Source organism: Rhinolophus ferrumequinum, chromosome 22, assembly GCF_004115265.2.
Source record: "Rhinolophus ferrumequinum isolate MPI-CBG mRhiFer1 chromosome 22, mRhiFer1_v1.p, whole genome shotgun sequence".
NCBI classification, from domain to species: Eukaryota; Metazoa; Chordata; class Mammalia; order Chiroptera; family Rhinolophidae; genus Rhinolophus; species Rhinolophus ferrumequinum.
The window spans coordinates 46,603,453-46,629,974 of record NC_046305.1 but is presented as its reverse complement, the minus strand read 5'-3'; the positions used below and the strand labels follow the sequence as shown (position 1 = coordinate 46,629,974).

Below are 26,522 nucleotides of genomic sequence, written 5' to 3'. Positions count from 1 at the left end.
GGCCATTATTCTGTCTACAACACTTAGAAACAGGTGTCATAGTGTGATAGGTATTCCAAAGATCAGAAAAGTGACACACACACAAAAGCCATAAAGCCATAAATTAGCTTATTTTGAGTTATCACTTATCCCCATATTGCTGCTAGATAATATTTATTAAACAGGGACCTAGAGAGTAGCAAGTGAGTATTCCATGTGAGAGTGGAGTTACAGGCTGGATTTCGCCAGATGATGGAGATTGCCCTGCAGGACATTTATTAGGGAGTGCTCTTGGGATCAACACAAGGGAACGGAAGTGAGGAAGTTGGTCTGAGCAGGGAGAGCAATTGGGCTGCAAGCAGTCTCAACAAAGACCTTATCTGATCCCCCAGGGAGCTTTGAAGCTGGGGTGAGGGAGCCATACCTTTACACCTATGTTGACCAGTCACTGGATGTGGACTGTACCGGAAAGGGAATATGACCAGGCCTCCTGCTCTGCAGAGGAACTCCCTGGAGAGGACTGACAGCCTGGGGCTATTACCCAGGCACCCACAGCAGCTGGAGGATAAGTCCCTCAGTTCTGGAGGGGAATCTGGGCAGCGCATCACAATGCCCAGTACACTGGGACTAAGAACTCTACTGTGGGGTGGTTGTCAGTGAATTGGAGGAGACTCTCCAGGACTTGGGCATAGGGGAGGATCCCAGAGCAGGTACGGTGTGTAGGAAGAAATGCATGCATCTGCCCAGCCAAGCAAAGAGTTGACTCAGAAGGGATGTTTTTCCTTGTCCCCCTGTACCACAATCACTGCAAAACTCTTAAGCTCCCTGCCCACTGGGAGACAGCTTACCTGCCGATTACTTCCAACTCATCACTGGAAATGACAGCTAGAACAAGTGGTGGTGTCATTGGCCTGAAGATTCTAGACAGCAAGCAGGTTTACACAAAATAAGCAAGAAGCGGGCCTGGCCTTGGGCTTAATCTCTTATCCCAGAAACCCATACACTGACAGCAGAGTCAATTCAGAAATATTTCTGTGCCTTGTTGGCTGTTACACATAGTGACTGTTGCAGGGGACATTATCCCACGATCACATGCCATTGCTCTTTGTTGCTTTGTCATCTGTAGAAGGAAGGATATGATTATCGTTTGTAGGTTCATGTATCATTCACTTCCCCCAAAGTGAATTGTCTCCCCCCTGCCTTGTGACCCTTGGGCTCCCCCGGAACTCTGGGTAGGGGCTGGGAGTCGAGACTAGTCGTAAGTAGAATAGGAGGACAACCGCTCAAAGTTACCATAAAAAACCCCCTCCTATTTCAAAGGAACTTTCCTATGGTTCTTTTCTGATGCCTGAAGGCCCACCATTAGGGCACAACTCTTTCAATTTCAAGCTGTGATTCTGATTTAAATGTAGACACGCTCAGAAAGGGTAACTATATCTCATTGGAAGTACACATTAGAAGTTTTCCTGAAAGAAAATTCTGGAATGTAAGTAACAGTGTTCCAAGTACCAAAACCCTGCATAAGGCTTCTGTGGAAAGCCATTTGGTAATAAAACCAAAATCTCTTACAAACATTCACACCCGTTGACCTAGTAATTCTGCTCCTGTGCATATAACAGAAGAAAATTGGTCCAAATATTGAGAGGACTTTGTACACAAGAATGTTTATCATGGAATCATTTGTAACGGTGTAACTTGGGAAACCACTTGAATGTGAAACATTTGGAAAATGCTCAGGTAAATACGAGCATACCCACCCAATAAAAAAAATATCCTGTCATTAAAAATTATAGTTAGGAAGAGTCTGTAATAACACGGTGAAAATATTTATGTGATAAAAGTGAAAACAACCCGGGGTATGTGCATTTTATCACAGCTATGTGAAATGAAATCCACATCCATGAAACAGAACGGAGGCCCAATATATGCAAACGGCAACACTGATTTGCTTGGTGGGAGAATTAGAGAAGCTCTTAAAATCATTTTATTGTTCTCAGTACTTTCAACACGTGTGATGGCTCTGTAACGCTTCTGTGATGCACTGTGGTGTTAAACGTGGCGCATGAAAGTCTGTGGACGCACTAGTGGGAGATTCTCTGTGGAGTGGCAGCCGCAGGCGTCCTCACGAGGGACCCCGGGGCCGGAAGCAGGGGCGGCGCTCTCGGAGGGAAGAACCGTTGCTCTCCCTGCTGGCCGAGGGCTAGATGGATTTGGAGGCGTATGTAGGTCACGGGGTCTGAGGCCGGACCCTCCGTAGCCGCCGTAGCCTGGAGCCTAATCCGCGTGCCCCTAGCGCTGCACCAGCTGCACAATCGCACCAACCTGGGCGACTCAGCAGCATCCGCAGAGCCCGAGGACCTTGGCTGCTTCACCTGTAAAATGGGTTCCCACCTCGTGGGCCGTGTGAGGACCGGACAAGGCAATGCTTGTGCAGTAATAAGGGGCGTATCACAGTGCCCGGTCCCAGTACGGGGAGCCAGCCCAAAGAGCAGTTGCCAGATGAACCCCTGTCAGGGACACTACTAAGCTGGCAACACTCCTGGCACTGGGCAGGGGACCTTGTGGCCTCTCCAAAGAGATCCCAAGTCCCTTTAATCTGGAGTAAGGATGATGGCTTCAGGGTTGTTAAAACTATTAAATGAGATTACCTCTGAAGGGGTTAGCACGGTGGCTTATGCTAAAATAAATCATTTTCTCGGCTGCCACTGCTCTTTACCACTGTATGTCTGCAACAGCCTCCTGCTGGTTTTCCTCGGTTGTCAGCCGGAGTTAGTAGTGTGCTGTGACAACTGAGTGAGAAAATACACGTCAAGAACCTGCATTTTGGTGGTTCCTAGAGGGTAAGGGGGAGGGGAGTGGTAGAAAAGGGAATACGGGATCAAACACTATATAGGGTGATAGAAGGAGAACCTGCTCTGGGTGGTGAACACACAACGCACTAGATAGATGACGGATTATAGACATGTACACTTGACACGTATGATTTTACTAATTAGTGTCACCCCAATAAAATTAATTTTTTTAAAAAAAATAGAACCTGCATTTAATTAGTAGCAATTCTTTCTTCACTACCGTGATCTACAAGCTGCACCGTAGGAAACACACCCTTAGCCCGGCTTCTTATGAGGGCAGGTGGGCAGAGACAAGATGCTGTGGGAGTAAAGAGAGCCAGAGGGGAGCCAGCCATGCCCAGGCACCCCGCACAGCCTCGACAGGACTGCACAGGGCCCTTGCAGTGTGTCTGCCCTCGGCCCTGCCTGCTGTTGCACTTGCTGCACCCAGCAGTTCCCACACGTGGTCTCTGTGGCCAAGAACACAAGTACGGCTGGTCCTGACTGAGCAGAGCAAGGGCCCCACACACCAGGAGCGGATCGCTAAAAGCCAGCAGGTGAAGGTCCTGTAACCTCAGGTGAGTGAGGCGCTCCAGGTTAGCTTCTTGGAGATACCGTGTTTCCCCGAAAATAAGACCTAGCCAGACCATCAGCTCTAATGCGTCTTTCGGAGCAAAAGTTAATATAAGACCCGGTATTATATTAATTATATTACATTAATTATATTATATTAATTATATTATATTAATTATATTAAAGACCCGGTCTTATATTATAGTAAAATAAGACCAGTTCTCACGTTAATTTTTGCTCCAAAAGACGCATTAGAGCTGATTGTCCGGCGAGGTCTTATTTTCGGGGAAACACGGTGACCCACTCAGGGGCCTGCCTCAGTCAGTCCCTCCTCCTCCCTTCAGTAAATCAGACTTTACAGGGTACTAAAGAAAAGAACACTGACATGTTCCATTGTCCAAATGAAAGGTGTTTGACCTGCATTTAAAGTGAGCTGTAGTCCCAGCTGTATTTCTAGAGCCCTCTGTCTTTATATCCATTGTACTAAGTGCTCTGAACTCTCACTGTATCTGCACAGAGCCCCTCACAAGGTTCTGTCCATTTTACATGTTGGGAAACTAAGACTCAGAGATTGAGAGACTTGCTGAAGCAGCAGAGCAAGAACGAGCACGTGGGCTAGTCTTGACTCTCCGTAGCATACTCTGAACAACCACACTACTCTAAGCAGAGACCCATACTTTCTGCTTTAAATAAAATGTGTTCTGTATCTTAATGTTCAGGACCTCCAATAAAGCGTTTCGCAGAACACATTTTCTAAGTTCTCCTCCGCCGCCCGAAACCAGGCTTCCTTTATTGACCTTTTATTCATTGCAAGCACATAATAAATGCATGCTGAATTTGTGAGCTCAGCACCACGCTTAGCGGGCTTTGGTTAGGGAAGTCAGCTGCAAGCCCCCTGCTGCCCCGCCACACCCTCAGAGCTAAATCTAGGGGTGCAAGGAAGGCCCCTTGGCTCTGCAGTTGCAGTAGCACTGTGATATGATATAGCCTTTTTGGGTCACACCTTGGTGGCCTTTCCACCCACCTGTCCTAAAGAATGCACTTCCCCTTTCCCCACAAGTTATTGGGACAAACTGTCCTATGTTTTCACCTTTTATGTGGCTCCAGATGTCAGATTTAATTTAAAAAAAAAAATCCTGTAGCAGACGTGTGGCTGTGAGTCAGGGATGTGTATATGTGTGCTCGTCTGCGTGTGAAACCAGTCTCTCAGCACCAGCTAAAAATGTGAAGCAGCCGGTCTGCCGGGAATTGAGGACACCATATGCTTGCATTTCTAGGTCTTCCTAAGAGTTACATAACTGCCCCCAAAGCCAGGGGGCAGCAGCAGGGCCAGCCGTGGGAGATGTTTCCCAAGAGAAATGCTGAGGAAGGACTGACCTTGAGAAGACAGGGAGTTGGCCAGGCCATGGAATGTTCTCAGCCTTGGGGCTTAAAACAAAAACTGTATTCAGAGGGTGAGTGCTCTGTTGAGAACAAACCCTGTCTGTCTCCCTGCTTTGTCTTAGGGGCTTATCAAGGTGAGCCCTTACCCTGTGGGGCACTGGATATTGAATTTAGAGCTAGGCACAGCTGCCAGACCAGGCCCTGGTAATCCTCCCGGCCATCTCTAATTAGCAGGCTTCAGGGCCCATGGTGTGTGGCGGGCCAGGCAGAGGTGAGATAAAGCTCCAGCCTCATCTATTCACAGACTAAGGCTGTACAAAGGCACTGCTGGGGGAGGAGAGCTACGGGAGGGGACACAGCCAATCAACAAAGGCTTATCAAAGGCTCACTCTGTGGTCATCCTTGGGGGAGGGAGTTATCTGATTGGCTCCTTCCCGCTGAAGGCCTGGGAGAAAAACTCTCCCTGCCCCCTATCTGACTTGACTAAAGCCTCTTCTTCCAGGCCTTGGTTCAGAGGTCTGAGACCGAGAGCAGCGTTTTCAAACGGTGGGTCATGACCCGTTAGTAGTTTGTGAAATCAAGTTAGTGGGTCATAACCAGCATTAAAAAAAAATAAGAAGGATAGAATAGATTATTCGACCACATTAGACATAATAAAGGTCCATGGTTGTTTCAGTTATATGTATGAAATTAATTCTTACTGGTGATTGTAGGAAAAGAAACTGAAAAGCTCTGGCTTAGAGGCTATATCTGTCTATATTCTTCTCACTACAAACATCTGAAACCCTGGCTCAATATAGTTTAGACAAGAAGGCCATTTATTATCTCACTTAAAAGGATGTCCAGAGGGCAGGCCCCAAGGATGCCAAGCCTTTATGGTGGGTGTTATCCTCAGGCTGGTGGCAAGATGGCTGCAGGAGCTCCATGTCACATCCAGAGGCCATCCACGGGGAGAAGAGACAGACTCTTCCTATTTCTCTGAAGAGTGAGGAAATCTTTTCTGGAAGCCTGCTGTCTGACTTCTCTTTCTTAGTGGAGAATGGATCACAGCTCTAGTCCGAAACCCATCACTGGCCAGGGGTGTACGACTCCCATGAATAACTGAGACTGAGTGGGATTACCCCCTGGAGCTGGGGATGGGAGAGAAAGGCGGATGTCTGCTCATAAGTAGGGTTCTGACCACAGACCAAAACACAGAAGGAGAGAAGATGCTTGCAATGTCTAAAACTAACAAGAGACTGATATCTAGCATACATAAGAAATTGCTACGAATCAGGAAAAAGACAGCAACCCCAATAGAAACATAGGCAAAAGATATGAACGTGCAATTTATGAAAGAATTAACCCTAAAAGCTAACAGACATATGACAAAATACTCAAAATCATTGTCAAGCACCAAAAAAAATATGAATTTAAATGAGACTTTACACCCATTAGATTAACAATTCAAAAGCTGGGTAATTCCAGCTGTTGGCAGGAGGTGGGGACTTGGGGACCCACATGCACTGCTGGACTGGTGTGGACTGGTGTAGCCATTTGTGAGAGCAGTCTGGTCTTCTTCGTCAAATTATGTAAATGCACGTACCACGTGACCAGCAATTCTGCTCCCAGGGAAGTTCTCACAAAGGTCACGGGAGACGTGTGTGTGAGGACTTTCCCTGCAGTTTTATTTGTGATGGAGGGGAATTGTCACAACCCTGCTGTCCATCACTGAAAGAAAGCAGAGGTCAAACGTGGTGGGTCCACCCACAAAGCACCATGCTTAGAAGGGATGGACTCGAAGTATCCATGGTGACGTGGATGAACCTTAAAAACAAAGGGTTTTGTTAAAAAAAAAGAAAAAAAGGAAAAAAAAGAATCTACTTGGTGGTTATGAGTTTTTTAAAGATCATTGTCTACTGGAGGTACTGAAATACTGAAGTATTTCTGGGTGAAATGATATGATGTCTGGAATTCGTCTTAAAATACTCTTGAAAGGAAAAAACGTGACCATGGAGGGCGGAGAATAAACGAAACAAAATTGGCAAAATGTTGGTAATTGTTCAAACCAGTGATGGCTACATGGAGCTTTGTTATGTTATATCTACTTTTGTGTACCTTAGAGATGTTTCATTCTAGAAGTTTAAGACAGCACACGTGGTACCTATAAAGCAGAAGAAAGGAATGAGAGTTGGATAATGGTGAATAAAAGGGAAAAGGAAATATTTGGTGTGCTATCAGGAAGGCTGGAGAACTGGATGCCCCCAGTGAAGATGGGAAGGGTAAGAACAAAGAGGAAGGGGGACAGGGGTGGGGCGCGTATGTTTGCAGGCAACCAGTGGCGTCTGCACAGTGCCAACCTTTATTTTCTCAAGGAGCCTCCTTCCAATGCCCAAGGCTTGGTTAGGCTTCTCCTGTGGTTTCTCCAGCACTGGGGCTTTTCCTGTTCTGGCACTTACTTCACAACGCCTAAAACTTGCTCCCTGCACCACCTTCCCCACCAGACTGTGAGTGACAGGGCCTATGCGTCATGCTTTGCTCACTAGTGCGTCCCTAGGCCTGGAGCTGGGCCCTCTGTAAAATCTGTGTAATGAAAAGCAACAGCCTCATTTTATTCACACAACAACCCTATGAACTAGGAAATAGAACTTTCCCCATTCGGTCAGCAAGGAAATGGAGACTCAGACAGATTAAGCAACTTGCCCAAAGTCGCACAGCTAAAGCATGGCAGAGCCAGGATCCAGTCAGACCATCGGCCATTAGAACCAATATTCTCAATCACTGTCCCCAACCGTCTCAAGGGCGGGATCGAGGCTGCTGGTGCTGAGAGGAGAAGCTCACACACTTTGAGAGCACCTGCAGACACTCCCAAAAAGAGCGGAAGGTGAGGATGATACCAGTATGTTTAAGAAGGGAACAGCGTGACCAGGGGGAGAAGGGAAGCGAAAGGAGCTGGCTAAAGACAGTTGTGGGAGGCCAGCACACGACGATGATGGAATCTGAGACATCTCCGAATTGTTGTGAGGATGAGATGGGAGCTGAGGCCCCGCCCTCCCCGACGGTGTGTTTCTTTTCTTCTCAGTAGTTCTTCATCAGTTTTCAGCAAGGGGTGGTTTTGCCCTCCAGGGGTCGTTTGGCGACCTCTGGGAGGAGAGGGGGTGACCTAATGACCTCTAGTGCGTAGAGGCCAGGGTTGCCGCCATACAGCTACAGTACACAATGCACGACACAAGCCCCCACAACAAAGCATTATCCAAAACGGCAACAGCACTCAAGTCGAGAAACCCTGCTCTAGGCCTATCTGTCGCTCCTAACCTGTAGGATAGTTGGGACTATTTATTTACTCCTCTGCTTCCTTCAGTCCGCCTCTCTCAGCTTCCGGAAGCTCTTAAACCCAGGGGATTGCCAAGAGGAGCCTGACTGCTGGCTGGGCCTAAGGAGCCTCACACGTTGGTGCCATTTCCTTTAACGGTTCCTGCCAGCCCAGGGCTGTTGCAGCAGCTGCCTTCCCACCCTCTGAAACTTGGTCCTAATGGTGTGCTGGTTAATGTTCAACAACTGGCTCCTGGGAAAACAAGCTGTGGTTTGAAGCAGTTGATGATTTCCGAGGTGTAAATATTCCAACCTGGGCTGATTTCAAGATGCAGGTGTGAGGTCAACCGGCTTGCACAATTCCAGAGAATTTAACAATGAAATGAGCGAGTCGGAGCCAGCTCTCACACACCACTTCTTAGTCTCACCTTCTAGTCTTCCCGTAGCCTCTCTTAAACCACACGGACACTTCCCTACCAAACCAACGGCTTAACACAGTGCAGGTTTATTTCTCATACTCCAGCATGCGTGTTCTAATGGAGTAGCTCTCCCAGGTGGTCTTCGTCTAGGCATCTTGGGGCCTAGCTCCTTCTGTCTTGTGTTTACCTTCCTCTAAGGTAGTGACTGTCAAACATCAGCGTGCATAAGACTGAGCTGGAGAACAGGAACAGGCTTCCCTCCCCAGAGTTCTGACTCAGCAGGTCTAGGAGGGGGCCCGGAAATGTGCGTTTTCGTACAAGTTCCCAGCAGCTGCTGCTGCTGCTGCTTCTGCTGGAGGGGAGACACATGCCGAGAACCACTGCCCTTGAGCGATGGGTCTTAACCTTGGCCGCAGCTTAGAATCACCTGGACAGCTCTGACGATTCCTGATGCTGGGTGCCACTTCCGGAGATCCTGATTCTGTTGGTGGGAGGCAGCATGGGCATGGAGATAGTGAAAGCTCCCCAGGTGATTTGGATCTGCAGCCAAGGATGCGAACCCCTGCTTACGGCCTTAACGAGCTCTTCCTTCAGCCTTCCGGTGGCTGAGACAGAGAATGAGAACCTATGTGGAAGGGCTTGTGAGTCAGGCCAGGAAGCAGTCTGGCCATCAGGTTGTTTCGCATGCCATCTCATGGCTGCGCCTCACAGGGGAGGCTGGAATTGGGGTCCCGCCAGGTGCTCAGGAGAAAAGGGGGCTTGGTTTGTTGAGCTGCTGCCATACCTACCTAACTGCTACTTCGGGCTGCGTACACTAGGATGGAGGCCCACGTGTGTGGACCCACAAGTATTTGGGGAGGCTAGGTAAGTGTGTGGGGGTTCCTGGCTTTCAGGTGAGTATGTAGAGGTGAAACCACCAATGGCAACATAGGGTGTTTTTTTCCCCAGAGGGAAGCAGCTTGATGGGGTGGAAAGATCTAAGGCTTACAGGTTCTGTGCCCCCTTCCTCAGCCAGCACCTCTGTTTTCCCTCTCTGTAAAGGGGGAGTAATACCTTTCTTTCCTGCATCATAGGGTTCGATGAAATGAACATAAAGCTGCACAGATGGTGCTAGAAGCACATAGCACATATTCAGTGAACAGCTCCCATTCCCTTAGAGACTATGCCCTATTGACACCAGAGATAAGAGCACTGGAACGGGTGACCGGCAGAGACCCTGGGCTTCTCTCCCGGCTCACACGTGTGCGGTGACATGCGGGCTTGGAGTGTTTTGCTGTTACTGAGGAGAGAATGCCCACACAGAAGGCTCTCTTCGTGGAGGATGAAACTACATTTCTGGGACGATATTTAGTTGGCAACAATGTCTGTCATTCTAGGAAAAATGTAAAACCTGGCAATCAGTTTTAAATGGAGCAGTTATTTCTGCTATGAAAAGATCCTTCGTGTTCGTGAACAACCTCTTGAAACAGTTCTGCATTGCAATGCAGAAATGAGCTGCACGGAGGCAGTCCCTTGTGCAGAAGGGAGGGCTGGGAAGGACGGGTAGAGTCCCTGCCGTGGAGGAGAAGTCATTAACGCAGAGCCTGCAGCAGGTACAGATAGGGGACCCGTCCGGCACAGCCCTGCCACAGCCTGGAAGGGACAGCCTACCAGGAGTGGCAGCGCAGAGCTGGCCTGGGATTAGAGCCTCCACGCTTCCCAGTCGAGTGGCAGCTTGCTCACCCAGCAAGCAGCTCCTGGGGGCAAATCCATTTGAGTAATTGTTCAACAGCATGTGCTTCGTTTCCAAGAAACTTTCCATGATCTTCTGTTTTAACAACAACTCTAACCTTCCCTGTTCTTTGTATGTTTTTTAAAAAATAAAAACACTGCCTTTCCCCAGTTCTTGGCCCCTGTACCAGCTTTCTGCCACAATACCAACATTTCCCTAGCGCTTGCTTATGTACCAGGTCCAAAGTTGTAGGAGCCTGGACTCTGAACTCAACAGTCTGGGTTCGAGGAAGGCTTGCCTACCTCTGCCACTTATTAGCTGTGTGACTTCAGGCAAGTTACTCCACTTCTCTGAGCCTCAGTTTTTTTCACTTGTCAAATGGTTGTAGTTCAGGGCATTGCCAGGCACAGGTAGCTATTTCTGTTAGGTGGGAACACCAAGTAATGCTGTTCTAGATTTGCCTTCAGGGCCCACTTGGAGCACGGTTATGGTAGAGATGTGTGTGTGGTGGGGGAGGCGGTATAGGACTTGAGTTACCCTTTAATGAACCCTCAGGAACAGCCAGGCGCCACACCAAGCCCTTTCCACCTTTTACTCCATTTAATCTTCACAGCACCCTCATATGGTAGGGGTGGTCATTGCCTCCGTTTTGCAGACAGAGAGAAGTTTGGAGAAAGTAAGTTTCTTATCCAGACAGCCCACCTAATAAGCTGAGGGAGCTGGCTTCCCAGGCCACTGCTAAGGCTGCCTCTCTCTCGGCACCCAAAGTGACGGGGTGAGGAATGAAAACTAAGCCAGGTGACACTATGAGCTCCAATGCCATAACCAAGCCTCAGCCCAGCCAGAAGGTGCTCTGTCCCCAGATCATCTGCAAATCTGCCTCCAGGGGGGTGGGGAACAAAGCCACCAGCTACAGCCTTGCCCTCTCTTCTTAACTACCCGAGGTCATAGCCAAGTCCCTTTGCCTCTTTGCCTGCCTGCCTGCCTGTCTTTCCTTCTTCCTTCCCTCCTTCCCTCCCTTCCTATTTATTTTTGATACATTGAATGATTTTATTTTTTACTGAAGTATAATTGACATGACATTATACTAGTTTCAGTGTAAAACATAATGATTCAATATTTGTAGATATTGCAAAATGATCACCACGGTAAGTGTAATAAACATCCACCACCATACGTGGTTACAAAATTTTTTTTCTTGTGATGACAACTTTTAAGATCTAGTCTCTCAGCCACTTTCAAATATGCAATACAGTACACTCACTACTTGTGTAGTCACCATGCTGTACCTTATTTCCCATGACTTATTTATTTTACAACTGGAAGTTCGTACCTTTTGACCCCCTTCACCCAGTTTGCTGAGCCCCAACCCCCGTCCCTCGTCTCTAGCAAACACGAATCTGTTGTTCTCTGTATCTATAGGCTGTTTTTTTGTTTGTTTGGTTTGTTTTGGATTCCACATATAAATGAGATTTTGCGATACTTGTCTTTCCCTGTCTGACTTCACTTAGCATGATACCCTCAAGATCCTTCCATGTTGTTGCAAATGGCAAGATTTCATTCTTTTATGGCTGAATAATATTCCTCTGTGTGTGAGAGAGAGAGAGAGGGTGGCGGGAGAGAAAGAGAGGGAGAGAGAAGAATCTATGAATGGTCACTTAGGTTGTTTCCGTGTCTTGGCTATTGTAAATAATGAAGCAATGAATGTACGGGTGCATATATTTTTTCAAGTTAGTGTTTTCATATTCTTTGGATAAATACCCACAAATGGGATTGCGCGGTCATATGGTAGGTCTACTTTTAATTTTTTTGAGGAACCTCCGTACTGTTTTCCACAGTGGCTGCATGAATTTACATTCCCACCAACAGTGCACAAGGGGTCCCTTTTTTCACATCCTCACCAATACTTGCTTTTTGTCTTGTTGCTGATAGCCATTCTAACAGGTGTGAGGTGACACCTCATTGTGGTTTTGGTTTGTATTTCCCTGCTGATTTGTGATGTTGAGTACCTTTTCATGGACCTGTTGCCTATCTGTATGTCTTCTTTGGGAAAATGTTCAGATCTTCTGCCCATTTTTAAATCAAATTTTTGTGGTTTTTTTGTTGTTGTTGTTGTTGTTTTGCTATTGAGTTGTATGGGTTGTTTATATATTTTGGATTTTAACCCCTTATCAGGTATACGATTTGCAAATATTTTCTTCCATTTGGTAGGTTGCCTTTTTATTTTGTTGATGGCTTACTTTGCTGTGCAGAAGCTTTTTAGTTTGATGTAGTTCCATTTGTTTACTTTTGTTACTTTTGCTTTTGATGTCCAAGACTGATGTCAAGGAGCTTACTGCCTATGTTTTCTTCTAGGAGTTTTATGGTTTTGGGTCTTATGTTCAAGTCTTTAATCCATTTTGAGTTAATATTGTGTATGGTTCAGATAGTGCTGTCCAGTTTTTCCAATACTATTTATGGAAGAGACTATGCTTTCTCCATTGTGTATTCTTGGCTTCTTTGTCATAAATGAATTGACCGTATGGATGTGTTTTTGGGCTCTCCATTTTGTTCCACTAGTCTATGTGTCTGTTTTTATGCCAGTACCATACTGTGCTATACAGTACAGTGTATACTTTTGTAATATACTGTACTTACTATACTTTTGTAAATAGTTTGCTATACTTTTGTAATATAGTTTGAAATCAGGAAGCCTGATGCATCGAGCTTTGTTTTTCTTTCTCAAGATTGCTTTGGCTCTTCAGGGTCTTTTGTACTCCAAAGAAATTTTAGAATTTTTTTTCTATGTCTGTGAAAAATGCTATTGGAATTTTGATAGGGAGTGTATTGAATCTGTATGATTACTTTGGGTAGTGTGGACATTTTAACAATATTAATGTTTCCAATCCATGAGTAGAATATCTTTCCATTTATTTCTGTCTTCTTCAATTTCTATCATCAGTGTCTTACAATTTTCAGTGTACATGTTTTTCACCCCCCCCTTTTTTTTTTTTTTTTGCTGTTCTGATTGGGTGATTTCCAGTGCACTATCTTCTAGTTCACTAATTATTTCTTCTGCTTCATCTAGTCTGCTGTTGAATCCCTCTAATGCATTTTTTTCACTTTATTGTATTCTTCATCTCTGTGACTTCTATTTGGTGTTTATATTTTCTAATTCTTTGTTGAAGTTCTTACTGTAGTCATCCATTCTTCTCCTGAATTTGATGAATATCTTATGGCTATTATTTTGAATTCTTTATCAGGTAAGTTACTTTGTTTCATTAAGGACTTTCTCTGTGGTATTATTTGGAACATATTGCTTTGTCTCTTCATTTTCCTTACTCTCTGTGCTGGTGTCTATGAATTAGATAAAACAGCCACCTCTCCCAGTCTTGAAAGAGTGGCCTTGTGTAAGAGATGAACCGTACCTTTCAACCCTTCCCTAACTATTTGTTGTCTCTCAAACCTTTGTAATTGTCTAAGAAGCCTATTTTATTTTTGGTGGCTCCCAATATTTGGGGATGTGCCAAGACCTATCAATATTTCAAAGGAAAGGACCTCTGTCAGCAACTAGATTCAGGCTGATTGGGAGCCAGAGCCTCAGGTAGCAGCTTTTAAAGTATGCAAATATACATAGTTCTGTGGGACCACAAATGTAAGTCCCACTGGCCACCAGAGCCAGGCAATCTGGAGGTGTCCCCTGGGCAGCAGTTGCAAAAATCAGGGTGCCAGGCAATTGCATAATTTCCTTTCTGGGAAAAACCAGTGACCTGGAGCAAGGCAGAGGGTGAGTGTAAAGATCACATCTCCTTGCATACATTCCCTAAGAGCACCTCTATAGGCCCCTAGATATGTGCCAAATCAGAAGTCTACCCCTCAGGGCGGTAGCTGGCAAAGAACTGTCCCTCCATTTATTACAGTGGGATCCAGGAATGCAAGCCCATCAACCACCAAAGCCAGGTGATCAAGGGGTGTCCCCTGGGCACCTGACATACAAACCAGGGCACTAGACGTGTGTAAATGCTCCCCTGCAGGAGATTCTGGTGCCCTGGAGCATGGCAGAGGGACAGAGTGAAGATGGCACCCGCCTCCCGAGGTGTCTGGAAAGGATTACTGTAGGCCCTTAGATATGTGTTTAATTAGAAGCCTGCCCCTCTGGCCACCGTGATGAAGAGAAGCAAATAAATAGGCCTCCTTCACAGAAAGACTGGGCTCCTTGGACTGTTGCCTCTTGCTGTGCCCTGGGGGTGCTAGCCATTTAAGAACTTGTTCTCCCTTGGTTATAGTTCTGTGGGACCAGTAGGCTTACGCCCTCCTGGCCACCAGAGAGAGCCCGTTGATGTACAGGTGTGCCCTGGGCAGCAGCCAAAAAATGGGGTGCCAGAAGAAGGATACAAGCTCCTTGCTGGGAGCTATCGGCAAGCTGGAGCAAGTTATAGGGAAAGTGCAAAGATGGTACCCACCAGCTAGAGCGAGAGGCATTGCAAGTGCAAAGATGGTGCTTACCAGCCTCCATCCGCGGAGAGCACCCCACCAGGTCTCCAGGTGTTTATTTAATGAGATGCCTGCCCTTTAGGCTGACGCTTTAAGATAAGCAAATAAGCCTCTTACATAAAGTCTGGGCACCTTGCAGCCAGCTGCCTCTGCACTGGCCTCTGAGCTGAGTGAATCCGAGCACGTGAACCTTTTAAGAGCTGTTTCTTAGTTCTCTGTAGCCTTGTGGGTCTTGTGGACATGAACCCCATTGGTTTTCAAAGCTAGATGTCTGGGGGGCTCCCCTCTCAGGTGCAGGTCTTAAAAGTTGGGGTGCCTGATGTGCCTCAGGGATGTGAGTCCTGACCTGATTGTGGGTCGCTGCGCTGGGGGTGGGGTTTATGGCGAGATTGTGTCTCAGATTTTCCTACCCGCTTCGATGTGGGCTTTTCTCATTTGCCCCATATGTAGGAGTTGCTCGGCTAGCTTTCAGGTTTTTTATTTATTTTTTTTTTCCAGAGGAAATTGTTCTATAGATAGCTACAGATTCAGTGTGTCTGTGGCAGGAGGTGACTTCAGGATCTTCCTACGTCACCATTTTGAACGGGAATCCACCCTTCTCTTTAAATAGGGAGTATTGACCACTGTGCCAAGTGCCAACTTCTCTTTTTAAAGTACTGAGCTGAACACCAGGGATTAAATGGAAAAGGATGGACAGGCTGCCAGACCTCATGGAGCTTTACAGGTTAGCAGGGGAAAATGGGTATTAAATTAATTACATAATTGAGTATTAAATAGTTAGAATTGTGAAGTCTATGAAGAAGTAGAGTAGTAATCAACTGTCTAGTGGATCCCAGCCTAGCTGGGGGGTGGAAAAGGTTTCTTGTGAGATCATCTGAGGCCCAGGACACGAATTCAAAAACTTGGGAACCAGGCAGGTCCAAGGACCTGTGCCCCTCTCGGTGTCTGTCTCTTTACCTTCTACCATCACTTGCCCGGTCTCCCACTTGGCATCCTAATTCCATGCATGATCCATTCTTAACACATTCTGCTTTCAGCCGTCCAAGTCTTGAGGGAGAGGCTGAGGCCCTAACTCAGATTGCTGGCAGCTTTCCGTTGGGTGAAGTGTCAGCCGATTCAAAAAAACAGACTCAAGGTGAGGGCAAAGTGTTAAAATATGGCTGCTTGGGCAGTAGAAACAAAGTCTGGTAATAAGCATCCATTCATTCAACGAGCAGATTGTGCCAGATGTTGGGAAGGGGATGGACTGGTTCGTTGTGCTCAGGAAGTCTCGTTCCCTGGTAAGGAAACACACCAATAAGCAGAGGCCAACGTGCAACAGGGAGGCGTGCAAATACAAGGGCCCACTGAGCTTTTCCCAAGGAGGAAGGGCCTGAATGGTATCCAGAAGGGTGAGTTGCTTAGCCAGAATGCAGCTTGGGCCAAGGTGGGGATGTTGGAAGGGAGATGCCAAGGGGATCTGGTAGGTTGGCGGGGGAAGCCAGCCGTGGATAGCACATTAGGACAGCAGTCTGAATGGCTGAGCAGAAATGGGTGTATGTGCTGGGGTGGAGGGTGAAGAGAGGCAACCACGTAGTGGAGTTTGGAAGATGGCGCAGGGCAACGGTGCGCAGATTTTGAGACGTGTCAGAATCACCTGGAAGGCTTATCAGAATAGATTGCTGGGTCCCAGGTCCCACCCTGAGTTTCTGATTCGGTAGGTCTGAATTAGAATGTGCTTTTCTAAGAAGTTCCCAGGTGATGCTGACCTAGAGAAAACACTTTGAGAACCACTGGAGTAGAGGAAGGCAGAAAACAAGATCTTCCAAGAGGCCGTTGTGGATCCCAGATGTGAAAGGCCGGTGGTGGCAGCGAAAAGGATTTATTGAGCACCAACCACTGTGCTAATCCCTTTGTATATAATCTCACTTAATCCTTTTAACAACTCTGCAACATCATCCTTATTCTAGAGTAAATAAAGCGGAGACTAAATTTGTGTGTCCCTGGCCAGTCAGTCAGTGACAGGCCACTATCTGTGTCTAGGCTGTTAAGACATGTTCTCAGCTACCGTGAGAATATTATATAAGACCTGGTATGATATTATAGTAAATAAGACCAGGTCTTATATTAATTTTTGCTCCAAAAGATGCATTAGAGCTGATTGTCCAGCTAGTTCTTCTTTTGGGGGAAACAGGGTACCACACTGGAATCCCCTGATTGGTGACTGACTCGGTGGCAAGGTAAGGGTGAGAAGTCACATGTCTTCCAGGTTTCTGACTTGGGCAAGCAGGTGACAGATGTCATGGCCACGCACATCTTGAGGGCCCTCAAACTGAGGCTTGTGTGTCATTGGGGTTGAGGCTGTAGTGTGCTGTGCTCTTTATGCACAAATACACATGTTCAGGAGACAACTGGATTTTTGGGGTGGGGGCTCAAGACACCACCAGAGCAGAGCTGGAAAGCATCATGTAGGGGATGTTATGTTGTGAAACCCCAGGAAGAATATGAATCAGGCAGAGGGAAGCGGGTGGAGACCTCCCTGCGGAAACTAACAGCCCAGGAGCAGGTGAAAGGGACGTGGAAGCGAAGGAGTGGGCAGAGCTGATGGCGGAATGACAAGGCTTGTGATGGAGACCTAGGTGCGGCAGAGGTCCAGAAGGGACTGGGACGTGCCCACTGGATTTAACAATCAGGAGGTCAGTGGCGTCTTCAACAGAGTTTCGGTGGACTCGTGTTAATGGGAGCCGGAGGAGGAGGTGGAGATGATTGGGGGTGAGGAAGTAGAGGGAAGAAGCGACGGGGACTTCTTAGACGCTTGTCTGTGAAAGGAAAGACAGTAAGAGCTAGACAGAGGTGAGGAGCCAGCAAGGACCCTGAAAATAGCCGGCAAGAACTCAGATAGTGAAGTGGCCCAAGGGACACGTGGTCAAGTGTCAGGAGGGCTTCAGGGCAGCCAGGGTGGTTCCATTGCCCATTTGTAAGGGTAGAAAGTAGCTGGGGTCCAAATTTGGGAGACTGTTTCTGTAATTGTTCTGGAGCAATTCTGAGCCACTCCTGGTGGGGCTCAAGTTTGAATTTGCGTGTGAGGAGGTACAAATGAGAGCTGAGGCACCCGCTCTCGCTGCTTTTGGAAAGTTTGGAAAGATCAGTCCATTGGGAGGCTTGGTTTGGGTACCAGCTTTACCCATCCCTTACCTGCTTCCTCTAGATAGAACATTTTGCTATAGAACTTTTTATTCAAAGGATTGTCAAAGAGAAACAGGCAGACATATTCTGGTGCAGAGGGTGGGAGGTTCAGCCTCCCCTTCTCTGGCGCTGCCCTCCCTCTGGACGTTCACGAAGTCTAGGGCTGCTTAGGGCTGAGAAGCCTGGCTGAGAACCTCTCTGGGGTCATTTGCAAAGTCTCCAGTCTCAGGCTGCTCCAAATTCTTTTAAGGCAGGGAATGCCCATGAGCCGAAGCGAAGCATAGTATTGTGTTCACCAGTCAGCTCCTTCAGGGGTGCCAGAAAAGAGCCATGGGGGTTTGGGGGGCGGGGCCGCAGCAAACCTCTGACAAGACTGACAGTCGAAGCACGTGACGGGGGCAGGGGTGGGGCCTCATCCCCATCATAACTGAGTCAGGGACATCCAAGGCGACCTCAGGGAGGACCCGATTACCACCTGTCTCAGAGCCCTCTAAGCCTGATTCTTAGTTCTGCAGCTTCACCTGGTTTCCTCACATTGGGCTGAACAAGTGGCCCTCTTTAAAGAGGACTTGCCTACACGTAGCGATCCTCCCGGAAGGAGGGAAGAACTACTGGGTTAGTCTGAGAAGTCACAGACACCCCCCCACCCGTTCCTCTAGCTGGACAGGCGAGGGGACAGGGGCTGGCCAGTGTGTGGGAACCACCTGTTCCCCTGCCATCTGCACAGCTGGGGAGCGAGCAGCACTGCAGATCTGCCCGGTGGTCCCTCAGGAGAGACGAGCTCATTAAGCTTTTCAGAGGAAAATACTTGAACCCAGTCTAGGCATCCCCGGCAGCCCATGCCCACTGCTTGGTGCCAGAAGGTAAGGCCTATCTGCTTGGATCCAGGGCCCTGTGGGTGGCCCACGGCACTCGGGATGGCGTGCGGAGCGGGGCCTTTCAGGCAGACCCTTTGAAAGCAGAAGGTACTCTCCCACTTGACCTTGAAGTAAACAGATCTCTTTCACCTTTTTCTTAAGTGCCTTCTGGCACATAACCACTTTCTGAAATGGAGCTCTTTGATGCTAAATCAGGAACAAGTTGTATGGAAGGGAAGCACTCGGACACACACACATGCCCCGACAGACCGTGGAGCACGGGTTTCTGTATCTCAGACTAAATTAAATAACCTTGGTCGTCTAGACACTTGAGGCTGTTGTGGTGACCTGAGCGAGACAGCAGGCGGGGCTGTGACCAGGATGGGAAGAGAAGGGCCTCCGCTGCCCTTTAGTGCACGGAGGGTCTGAAGATCCTTCCTGGGGCGAGATTTCTGTTAAGAGGCAGATGCTAAGGCAGCCGGGGGCGGGGGGGGGGGGGTCACAGCCACACTACCCAGGGGGTGCCACGGGAAGATGCGTCTCTCAGACCAAGAGCTCGGAGAGAAAGTTCCTCTTAGTCGGTGGGTTGGAAGCTGCAGTTGACTCGGTATCACCTGGAGAGCTTATTAAAACCGACTGCCGGCTGGCTTCTGGTTCAGTGGCTCTGGCTTTGCCGTGCTAACAAGTGCCCAGGTGGTGCTGGTGGAGCTGCCGGCCCCGAGGCCCGCCAGGGCCCGACCTATCGGACACAGACCTCGGGCGCACGGAAGTGATGAGGGCACACGACAAATTCCATTATAATCGCCATCTTTATTTGTAAAAATCCAGATATAAAATGTATTCTTTCAGTCTTTCCGAGGTTTCCTTTTTACAAAAACAAAAAGGCACGTAAAAACCTTCCCCACTGTCGTTCCCCCAGATGGATGTTTGTCAGGCAGCCCTCCCCCCACCCCCCCCATATAGCTACATGCTTCATTCGGGGACGTCTGGCTTCCCCCACATGCTTCGGTGCTTTCATACCAGGGTAGAGTTCCGAATTCCAAGACTGAAGTACACAGAGGGGGCGGGTGAGGGGTGCAGAGTGTGTGGCATGATGCTCTGGCGTGCAGGACAGGGGTCTAATAGTAGGTTTCCTTCTCCACCCAGCCTGCGGGCAGCAGAGAGAGACAGAGGGGCGACAGTGAGCCTTCCTCGCTCTCGTGTACAGAGGGGAAGAAGGGAGCAGACCCGCCCCGGGGGGAACACCCCAATCCGGTGTGGGACCACCACTGTCTATTTGTTTCAACGATTTTAAGCACAGCAGGTTAATTGGAAAGACAGTTTGGGTTTCGGACAAAGTCTCCACGGCATTGTACTTGGTTTGTGATGTGCCCGGTTCGAAAACCTTAATTGAGCTTTGACTCTGAGGGCCGCAGCGGTCATCAGTTTACAGGGGGCTGGTCCCACGGCCTTAGCAGGAGGCAGCCCAGACACGTCACAGGAAACGAAACAGAAGCCCAGAGAATTATAACCATGCCCTCCACCCAACTGAAAATGCCGGTGACTTACCTCCAGGGCTTCGCCTGATGATGAGTTTCCTGACTTCGTCATACACGAAGATAAGGAGAGAGTAGGGGAAGGCACAGAACCACCAGGTAGGTCTGGAAACAGAATCAGGTACCCATTTATACATGAACACAATTCAAAGGAAGAAAAGACAGGCTGCACGTCACCACAGTGACAACGAGACCATCAGCCTGAGAGGAGAGGCCAAGGACATTCAGGGTAACCACTAAGCCACTAATACAGAACACATGCAAATGCCTTAAAAACAAGGCTGCCGCTGTGTGCCCAGGGCTTAGAGGCAGGAGGCAGACTGCAGACTTGATAAAGGAATCGATCCCCTACCCACCTTCCGTTTGCTTTGCATACGAGCTGGTTTGTAGGGTAAGTTTAGATGTTTTTGTGTGTGGACAATCCCAGGGCAACTGGACATTTTTCTCTCTTCCCTTTTTAAAGCGTTTAAGAAGTTCAAATGCACGTCTGATGCCCTGGCATTTGAAATGACAGAACTACCAGTGTGGGTCGAGACCCCGTTCATTCACCCCTTGAATTGGGTCTCTGACGATGCAATTTGGGACACTCCGTTGTGTGTGTGCTGAGTGCCAGACGTGGGCAAAGAAAAAGCTGAGCCCTAATAGAGAGCAAGGCCTGCGGGAGGCCAGGGGCCCTGCCACAGTTCCCAGCCTGGAGACAGGCAGGCGCCCTGGGCAGCCTTCGTGGGAGGGTCACACTTTCTTGCATACCAGCTTCCCACAGCCAACGTGTGAGGAAAGCTGTCCCCGGGAAGAACTCTGGCAGTCCCCTCCTCCTGTCCTGTGTGTCCTCCACAGCAGCTAAAATATGTCCTCACTCGACACAGGCACCAGGGTAACGGCACCACCTTCCAAATGGGGTAGAACCTGCACACAACAAACTCTCTAGTCCTAGCTAGACGGCCAGCTGAGTTTTCAGGGTGAGTTTCCATTTCGGCCTTTTAGAGAGCTCTGGCCGCCTCTGGTTCAACAGTGGCCCAAGAGGCTAGCATGCCACCTGGACGTGGCTTGCCCTGATTGCATGGCACCTCTGTGCCGGGGGTACAAAGTCAAACAAGACACTGTGGTCCATGCCTTCAAGATGTTCATCTAGTAGGGAACCAAAACAAGTAACGCCACAGAAAAGGTGCACCTGCACACCCCAGGAAGGCGACACTGCACGGGGACAGCCCCACCAAACACACGGGCGGGGGATGCGCGTGTGGAACTCACCTAACGTAAGCATGGGTGGGAGAAGGTAAGGCTACAAAGGCAGGCTGGGACCCTAACGGGAGAGACCCGGGCGGCCCTGGCACACAGCAGACGCCTGCATGTACGCAGCAGGGTGTCGGTGAAGCCAACAGGGTTTGGGTTCCTTCAAGGATGAGACAAGCGGAAGGAGCTGAGGGCCAACTGGCTAGTGGAGCGACGTCCACATGGGTCTGAGCAAGGACGGGGAGACTGATGTTTTCAAGCAAAAGCTCGTGTTGGATGGGTCCCACATTCTGTGACTCAGCATATTTTAATCGGGTTGTGGCTGCTTAGCCTCCACCAGTTAGCAGGTACCAAACATACTCAGTATTTTAAAAAGCTACTGGAGAGTTCGTGGCAAATCCTATAGGTGCAAATTCAGGTTGACCCGAGTTACAGTCGGTTGCTGTGTTTAAGGCCAGTCTGGGTGTCACCAAACTCAGGGGGCTGGCTTCCTCTGATCGCGTGTAAAGCCAAAAGGACCTCAGATCTGCTGCTCTGCTCTTCTTCCTTTGCGAGCAGAAGCCCACAAAGGTCGGGGGCTTGCGAGGGGACACACAGCGACTAGGTAAGCAAATCAAGATTTGAATCTGGGTCCCCACACTCCAGGATACCCCCAGTTGGCCTCTAAAGACAACTGGACTATGGCTGTGGAGAGGAGGGGACCCGAGTGCTCAACGCAGGTAAGGAGTCAGCCATGACCAGGCACGGAGCCTGTCTCCCTACCTTAGGCCAAATCCCAAGCACCGAAGACTCATCCAGTGTCGGATTTACTGATGAGTCAGCCTTTCCCTAATTCCCCGTCCAGAGGAATTCCTGCACACGACACCCCTAGGTTCTGAAAACAGCCACTGGCGGATGCCAGTCCTGAGACGAAAGACCACACTTACTATTTCACACTTTTGGGGGCTGGAAGGGGATCAACTTACTTGAGGGGATACATCCGCAGGGCAACACCCATTCCGGGGCAGTAGGAAAGGAAAGCAGCAAGGGCCGTCTCCTCAAAGAGGCCAAATATTAAGATCTTGTTCCTAAAAGCAAGGGGGGAAAATGCTTAACGAAAGGCTAACAGAAGTTTATCTTCTCAGGCTGTGTTCAACGGCAGACCCATGTCTTGATGGATTAGCTGTATTTCGGAACGCGAGGTCAGGTGGAAAAACCCCAGGAAGACCCCACTTTGCTTCCCCCGGGTGCTCCAAACACTTTGGGATGCGACACGTCGCCGAGAAACCACCAGCTCCCCGCCTGTCCGTCCCTCACTCACTTCATGCCCTGCTGGAAGACCGAGTTCCTCCTGGTCTTACAGATGACCAGGTCAGCCCACTGCACCACCACGATGCTGACGAAGAAGGCCGTGTGGCAGGTGAACTCCACGATCTTCCTCTGCTCGTACGTCTGAAAGGCAGAAGGCAGACAGCTGAGCCGGGCGCTGCGCCTGGTGGCGGCTGGCCCCCCGCCCCGGGCGCCCGGAGCTGGCCGGGCCCTCACTCACCCACTGCTGCCCATAGCTGTCCTCCACGTCGTTGACCCAGCGGTCGTCCCAGTCCACTCGGATGCCCAGCAGGTGAATGGGGAGGAAGCCGTTCTCAGCCAGAATCACAAAGTAAGTGAAGAAGCCGCCCAGGGCCTGGATCATACCTGACAGTTGGGAAAACAACTCAGCGCTCGAGCCCGACGCACAGGCATCGGCTCCACACCCTTCACCTGACCAGGGCAGCAGGCCTGCGAGGGCCCGAGCAAGGTCTCTGTCACTAGGCTCGTCGCCGTGACCGGCAGGATGGGGGACCCAGGGCCACGGCCCTCGCCCAGGGCTCTCTCCACTCTGGGTCACTTTTTAGGAGCTTAAAAGGAGAAGACACATGGGCCTCGGTCTTCAACACCCACTTCTATTCCTTAACCATCTGCTTCATTCAGGGCATGACCCTTGGGGAGAAAAATCTGCTTCCCCACTTGTTGCTCAAGTTTTCACACATTGCCACTGTGCCAGCCACGGTGGAAAGAATGACTTCGGCACTTTCAGGATCCTTACCCCCGGCACCCAATCGAACGACACTACCCTAAATGCCTCAGGACAAAATCTCATCCTACACTCTGGACCTGGCCCTTCCTTCTCTGCTCAAAACTAGGTCTCCCTGGCTGCCAGCCAATTCCTTTGTTGTCGGCAACTGTCAGATTCACCCTTGCCGTATTTCCATAAAGTACTAATCTGTTCTGTTTCCCCCAAGTGTTCACAGCCCAATAATCCGTAAGTGGCTCCTGGAGGCTTCACCGGGCTGCCCTGGTGGAGGATTTGGGATCCAAGAGCATTTTCGTTGCCTACCGCCTAGAGTACGTGTTAGCTGGTCATGCTCCACAGATGGAACAGAAATCAAGCCCTGGGGGGTGGATGGGGGTGCAGGTCACCATTTGGGGGTGACCTCGTTTTTTCAAAGCCTTCCTCCTCTCGATGCAGATTAGTGCCAGACACTGTGCATCCCCGTGGAAAGCATGCATCTCCCTGGTACTGTGCCCGGCGTTCCCACAGGCTGAGGGAGGAGGGCACCCTCGGTTCTCAGGCAGTGACTGACGGTCAGTCTAAAGAACCGCACTTCCCACGAAAAAGTAACTGGGCAGCTGGCAAAAGATTGCTTCTCACAGAAAAAAAGACTCTTAAGAAATCTCCAGTCTCACCCTAGGTCACGGCGGGGAAAGACACCCTAGATTTGGAGTCTCAGAAAGCTGTGGCAGACACCACCACTACGGATCTGAATTCGCCCGCTTCCTGCTCACCAATCTGTCCATAGGCCATGCTGATCAGCCGCTCGTTCACGAGTTTGTCCGTCTTGGGGTTTCTGGGCTGTCTCTTCATGATGTCACTCTCAGCTTGCTCATAAGCCAGGGAGATAGCAGGAACCTGGGGAGGAAGGGTGAGAACAAGTTACCAAAACCAGGGAAGGTGACATTGTCAACCTTTGTTATGAAATCCTTGCCCTCCCCTTTAGAAATCTGTGCGGTATCATAAGTCACATTAAAAAGCCACAGCAAAAATTGTACAAAAGGGAAGGTTAATATCTGATGGATCGTGTTGGCAGTTGCCTTGTTTAAGAATGATGACATTGACTCTTTGATGCTGGATATCACTACTGAACGGGTTTTCTTTTCCTAGGGCAGTCCCATGGACCCCGGGCGTGCGGTGCTGAGCCCTGACGTCACACCGTAACACTAGGATGTGTGGACCTGTGACAGTCACTTACCATGTCTGTGCCCAAGTCAATGCAGAGGATGGTGACGGTCCCCAATGGTAGCGGAATGTTGGCGATAATAAATATCAGGAAGGGGGTAATCTCAGGAATGTTACTGGTTAGGGTGTAGGCAATGGATTTCTTCAAGTTATCAAAGATCAGACGACCTAGGAAAGCAAGATGTTTTCACTGTACCGCGGGAAGCGGCAGGCCCGCCACTGCGTGCCCCACACGCACGCAGACGTGGATACACTGATGGCAGCCTCAGGACCAGTTTCTGCTGACGCTGAATGTAGCGCTCTCACCTTCCTCTACTCCAGTCACAATGGAGGCAAAGTTGTCATCCAGGAGAATCATGTCAGCAGCCTGCTTAGACACGTCGGAGCCAGCAATCCCCATGGCAACCCCAATGTCCGCCTTCTTCAAAGCCGGGGAGTCATTTACACCATCGCCAGTTACAGCTACGATAGCACCCTGCCAGGGAAAAAAGGGGGCGTGGGTTAAAGAATTCAGAGAGTCTGGAGGTGGAAAAAAGTGAGGTGCCTGCCTCCATTCACTCCTCACGACAGACATTGCTCCTTTCCCCCGGCTGCAGGGAGTCTCAGAACCCACACAGCTGCCACCAAACAACAGAACTGAGGAGTGACAGCAAACGCACGACCCCATGAAGGAGGGCGACTCGAAGTCATGACCTTGGCGAGCGGCACCCCGGAAAACCCCACCTCTCTTACACAACCTGCCACCCCAGGTGTTTTCAAGGTGTGGGACGAGCGTCTCCTGGCTCTTCACCTGGCCAGCGTCGACGCCAGGAGCTGGGATGGCTATTCCAGGCCAGCGCCGAGGCTCAGACGTGGGGCCACAGTGAAGACCTGTACTGTTAAGTGTGCGTCTCCACCAAACCATGATCAAACCACGCTTCTCTCTGTGCCCGGTGCTTCTTCCGGGCACACATACCCTAGGCCTGAGAAGAGCTGGGTCGCGCTTCCAACACCGCTGCTTTGTGTTCTCTGTTTGCTGCAACGGTGACCTCTGAGGTCAGTGGCGCCCCAGGAGAGTCCGGCCCTGCCGGCACACTGACCTGTCTCTGGCAGCCTTCCACAATGATAAGCTTCTGCTGAGGAGAGGTCCTGGCAAACACAATCTCAGTGTGGTACTTCAAAATGTCATCCAGCTGTTCGGAGGTCATGTCCTTCAGGTCGCTTCCATGGACCACGCAGGCCTTTGCATCCCTAGGATGAGGACCGGGAACAAACGCCCCCCGTCACGTCACCAGCGTGGTGCTCATCCCCAAGGGGGACGCTGCTATACAACGCAGAACGCGGCGTGAACAACGCGAAGCCGGGGGCAACGTCCCCCAGGATGGAAAAGCGAGTCTCTATCCAGTTACTTTACAGGTTACATCGCCTTTTCACGCATTGGCTCATTTCAAGACTCACAACCACCTGTGGGGACAGGCCTGTCTGCCATCTTCCTTTCCCCGTCTTTATGAAAGACATGTTGAAATAATATGACCGAGTTTTAGGCAGTAGGAGAGCTGATGAAACACCAAACCCTTTCCTAAGCCCCATGTAAAGGGAGGGCCCTAAACCTTCACAAAACATGCTCCCCCCCCAGAAAAAAATCTATCTCCATCATGTATTTTATTTTGTCAAAATGTTCCCTTTTTGGCTTGTGTCTTCCCCATTTCACTTCGTTACTGTGGACCTGGAAATTGACAAGGCGCTAGGAGTACCACCCCGTGGGACAGGCCTGTCTGTCATCTGAGCAGCGTGAAACCAGAAGCTAGACGGCTACGTGGGCGGCGGGACTAAGCCT

At 49.4% G+C, this 26,522-nt stretch overlaps 1 protein-coding gene across 1 annotated transcript in view; it reads right to left on the bottom strand.

Moving 5' to 3' along the window:
- Positions 1-19,472: 19,472 nt before the first annotated feature.
- The window catches only part of ATP1A1 (ATPase Na+/K+ transporting subunit alpha 1), a 29,527-nt gene continuing 22,477 nt past the window's right edge, over positions 19,473-26,522 (bottom strand). The window contains exons 15-23 of the mRNA XM_033092040.1: positions 25,786-25,936; positions 25,013-25,181; positions 24,720-24,874; positions 24,256-24,379; positions 22,979-23,124; positions 22,751-22,881; positions 22,416-22,517; positions 20,231-20,322; positions 19,473-19,829 (exon numbers count right to left, since the gene is read on the bottom strand). Coding sequence (XP_032947931.1) covers positions 19,801-19,829; positions 20,231-20,322; positions 22,416-22,517; positions 22,751-22,881; positions 22,979-23,124; positions 24,256-24,379; positions 24,720-24,874; positions 25,013-25,181; positions 25,786-25,936 — 1,099 coding nt within the window. The 3' untranslated portion in view covers positions 19,473-19,800. The remainder of the gene's footprint in view (positions 19,830-20,230; positions 20,323-22,415; positions 22,518-22,750; positions 22,882-22,978; positions 23,125-24,255; positions 24,380-24,719; positions 24,875-25,012; positions 25,182-25,785; positions 25,937-26,522) is intronic.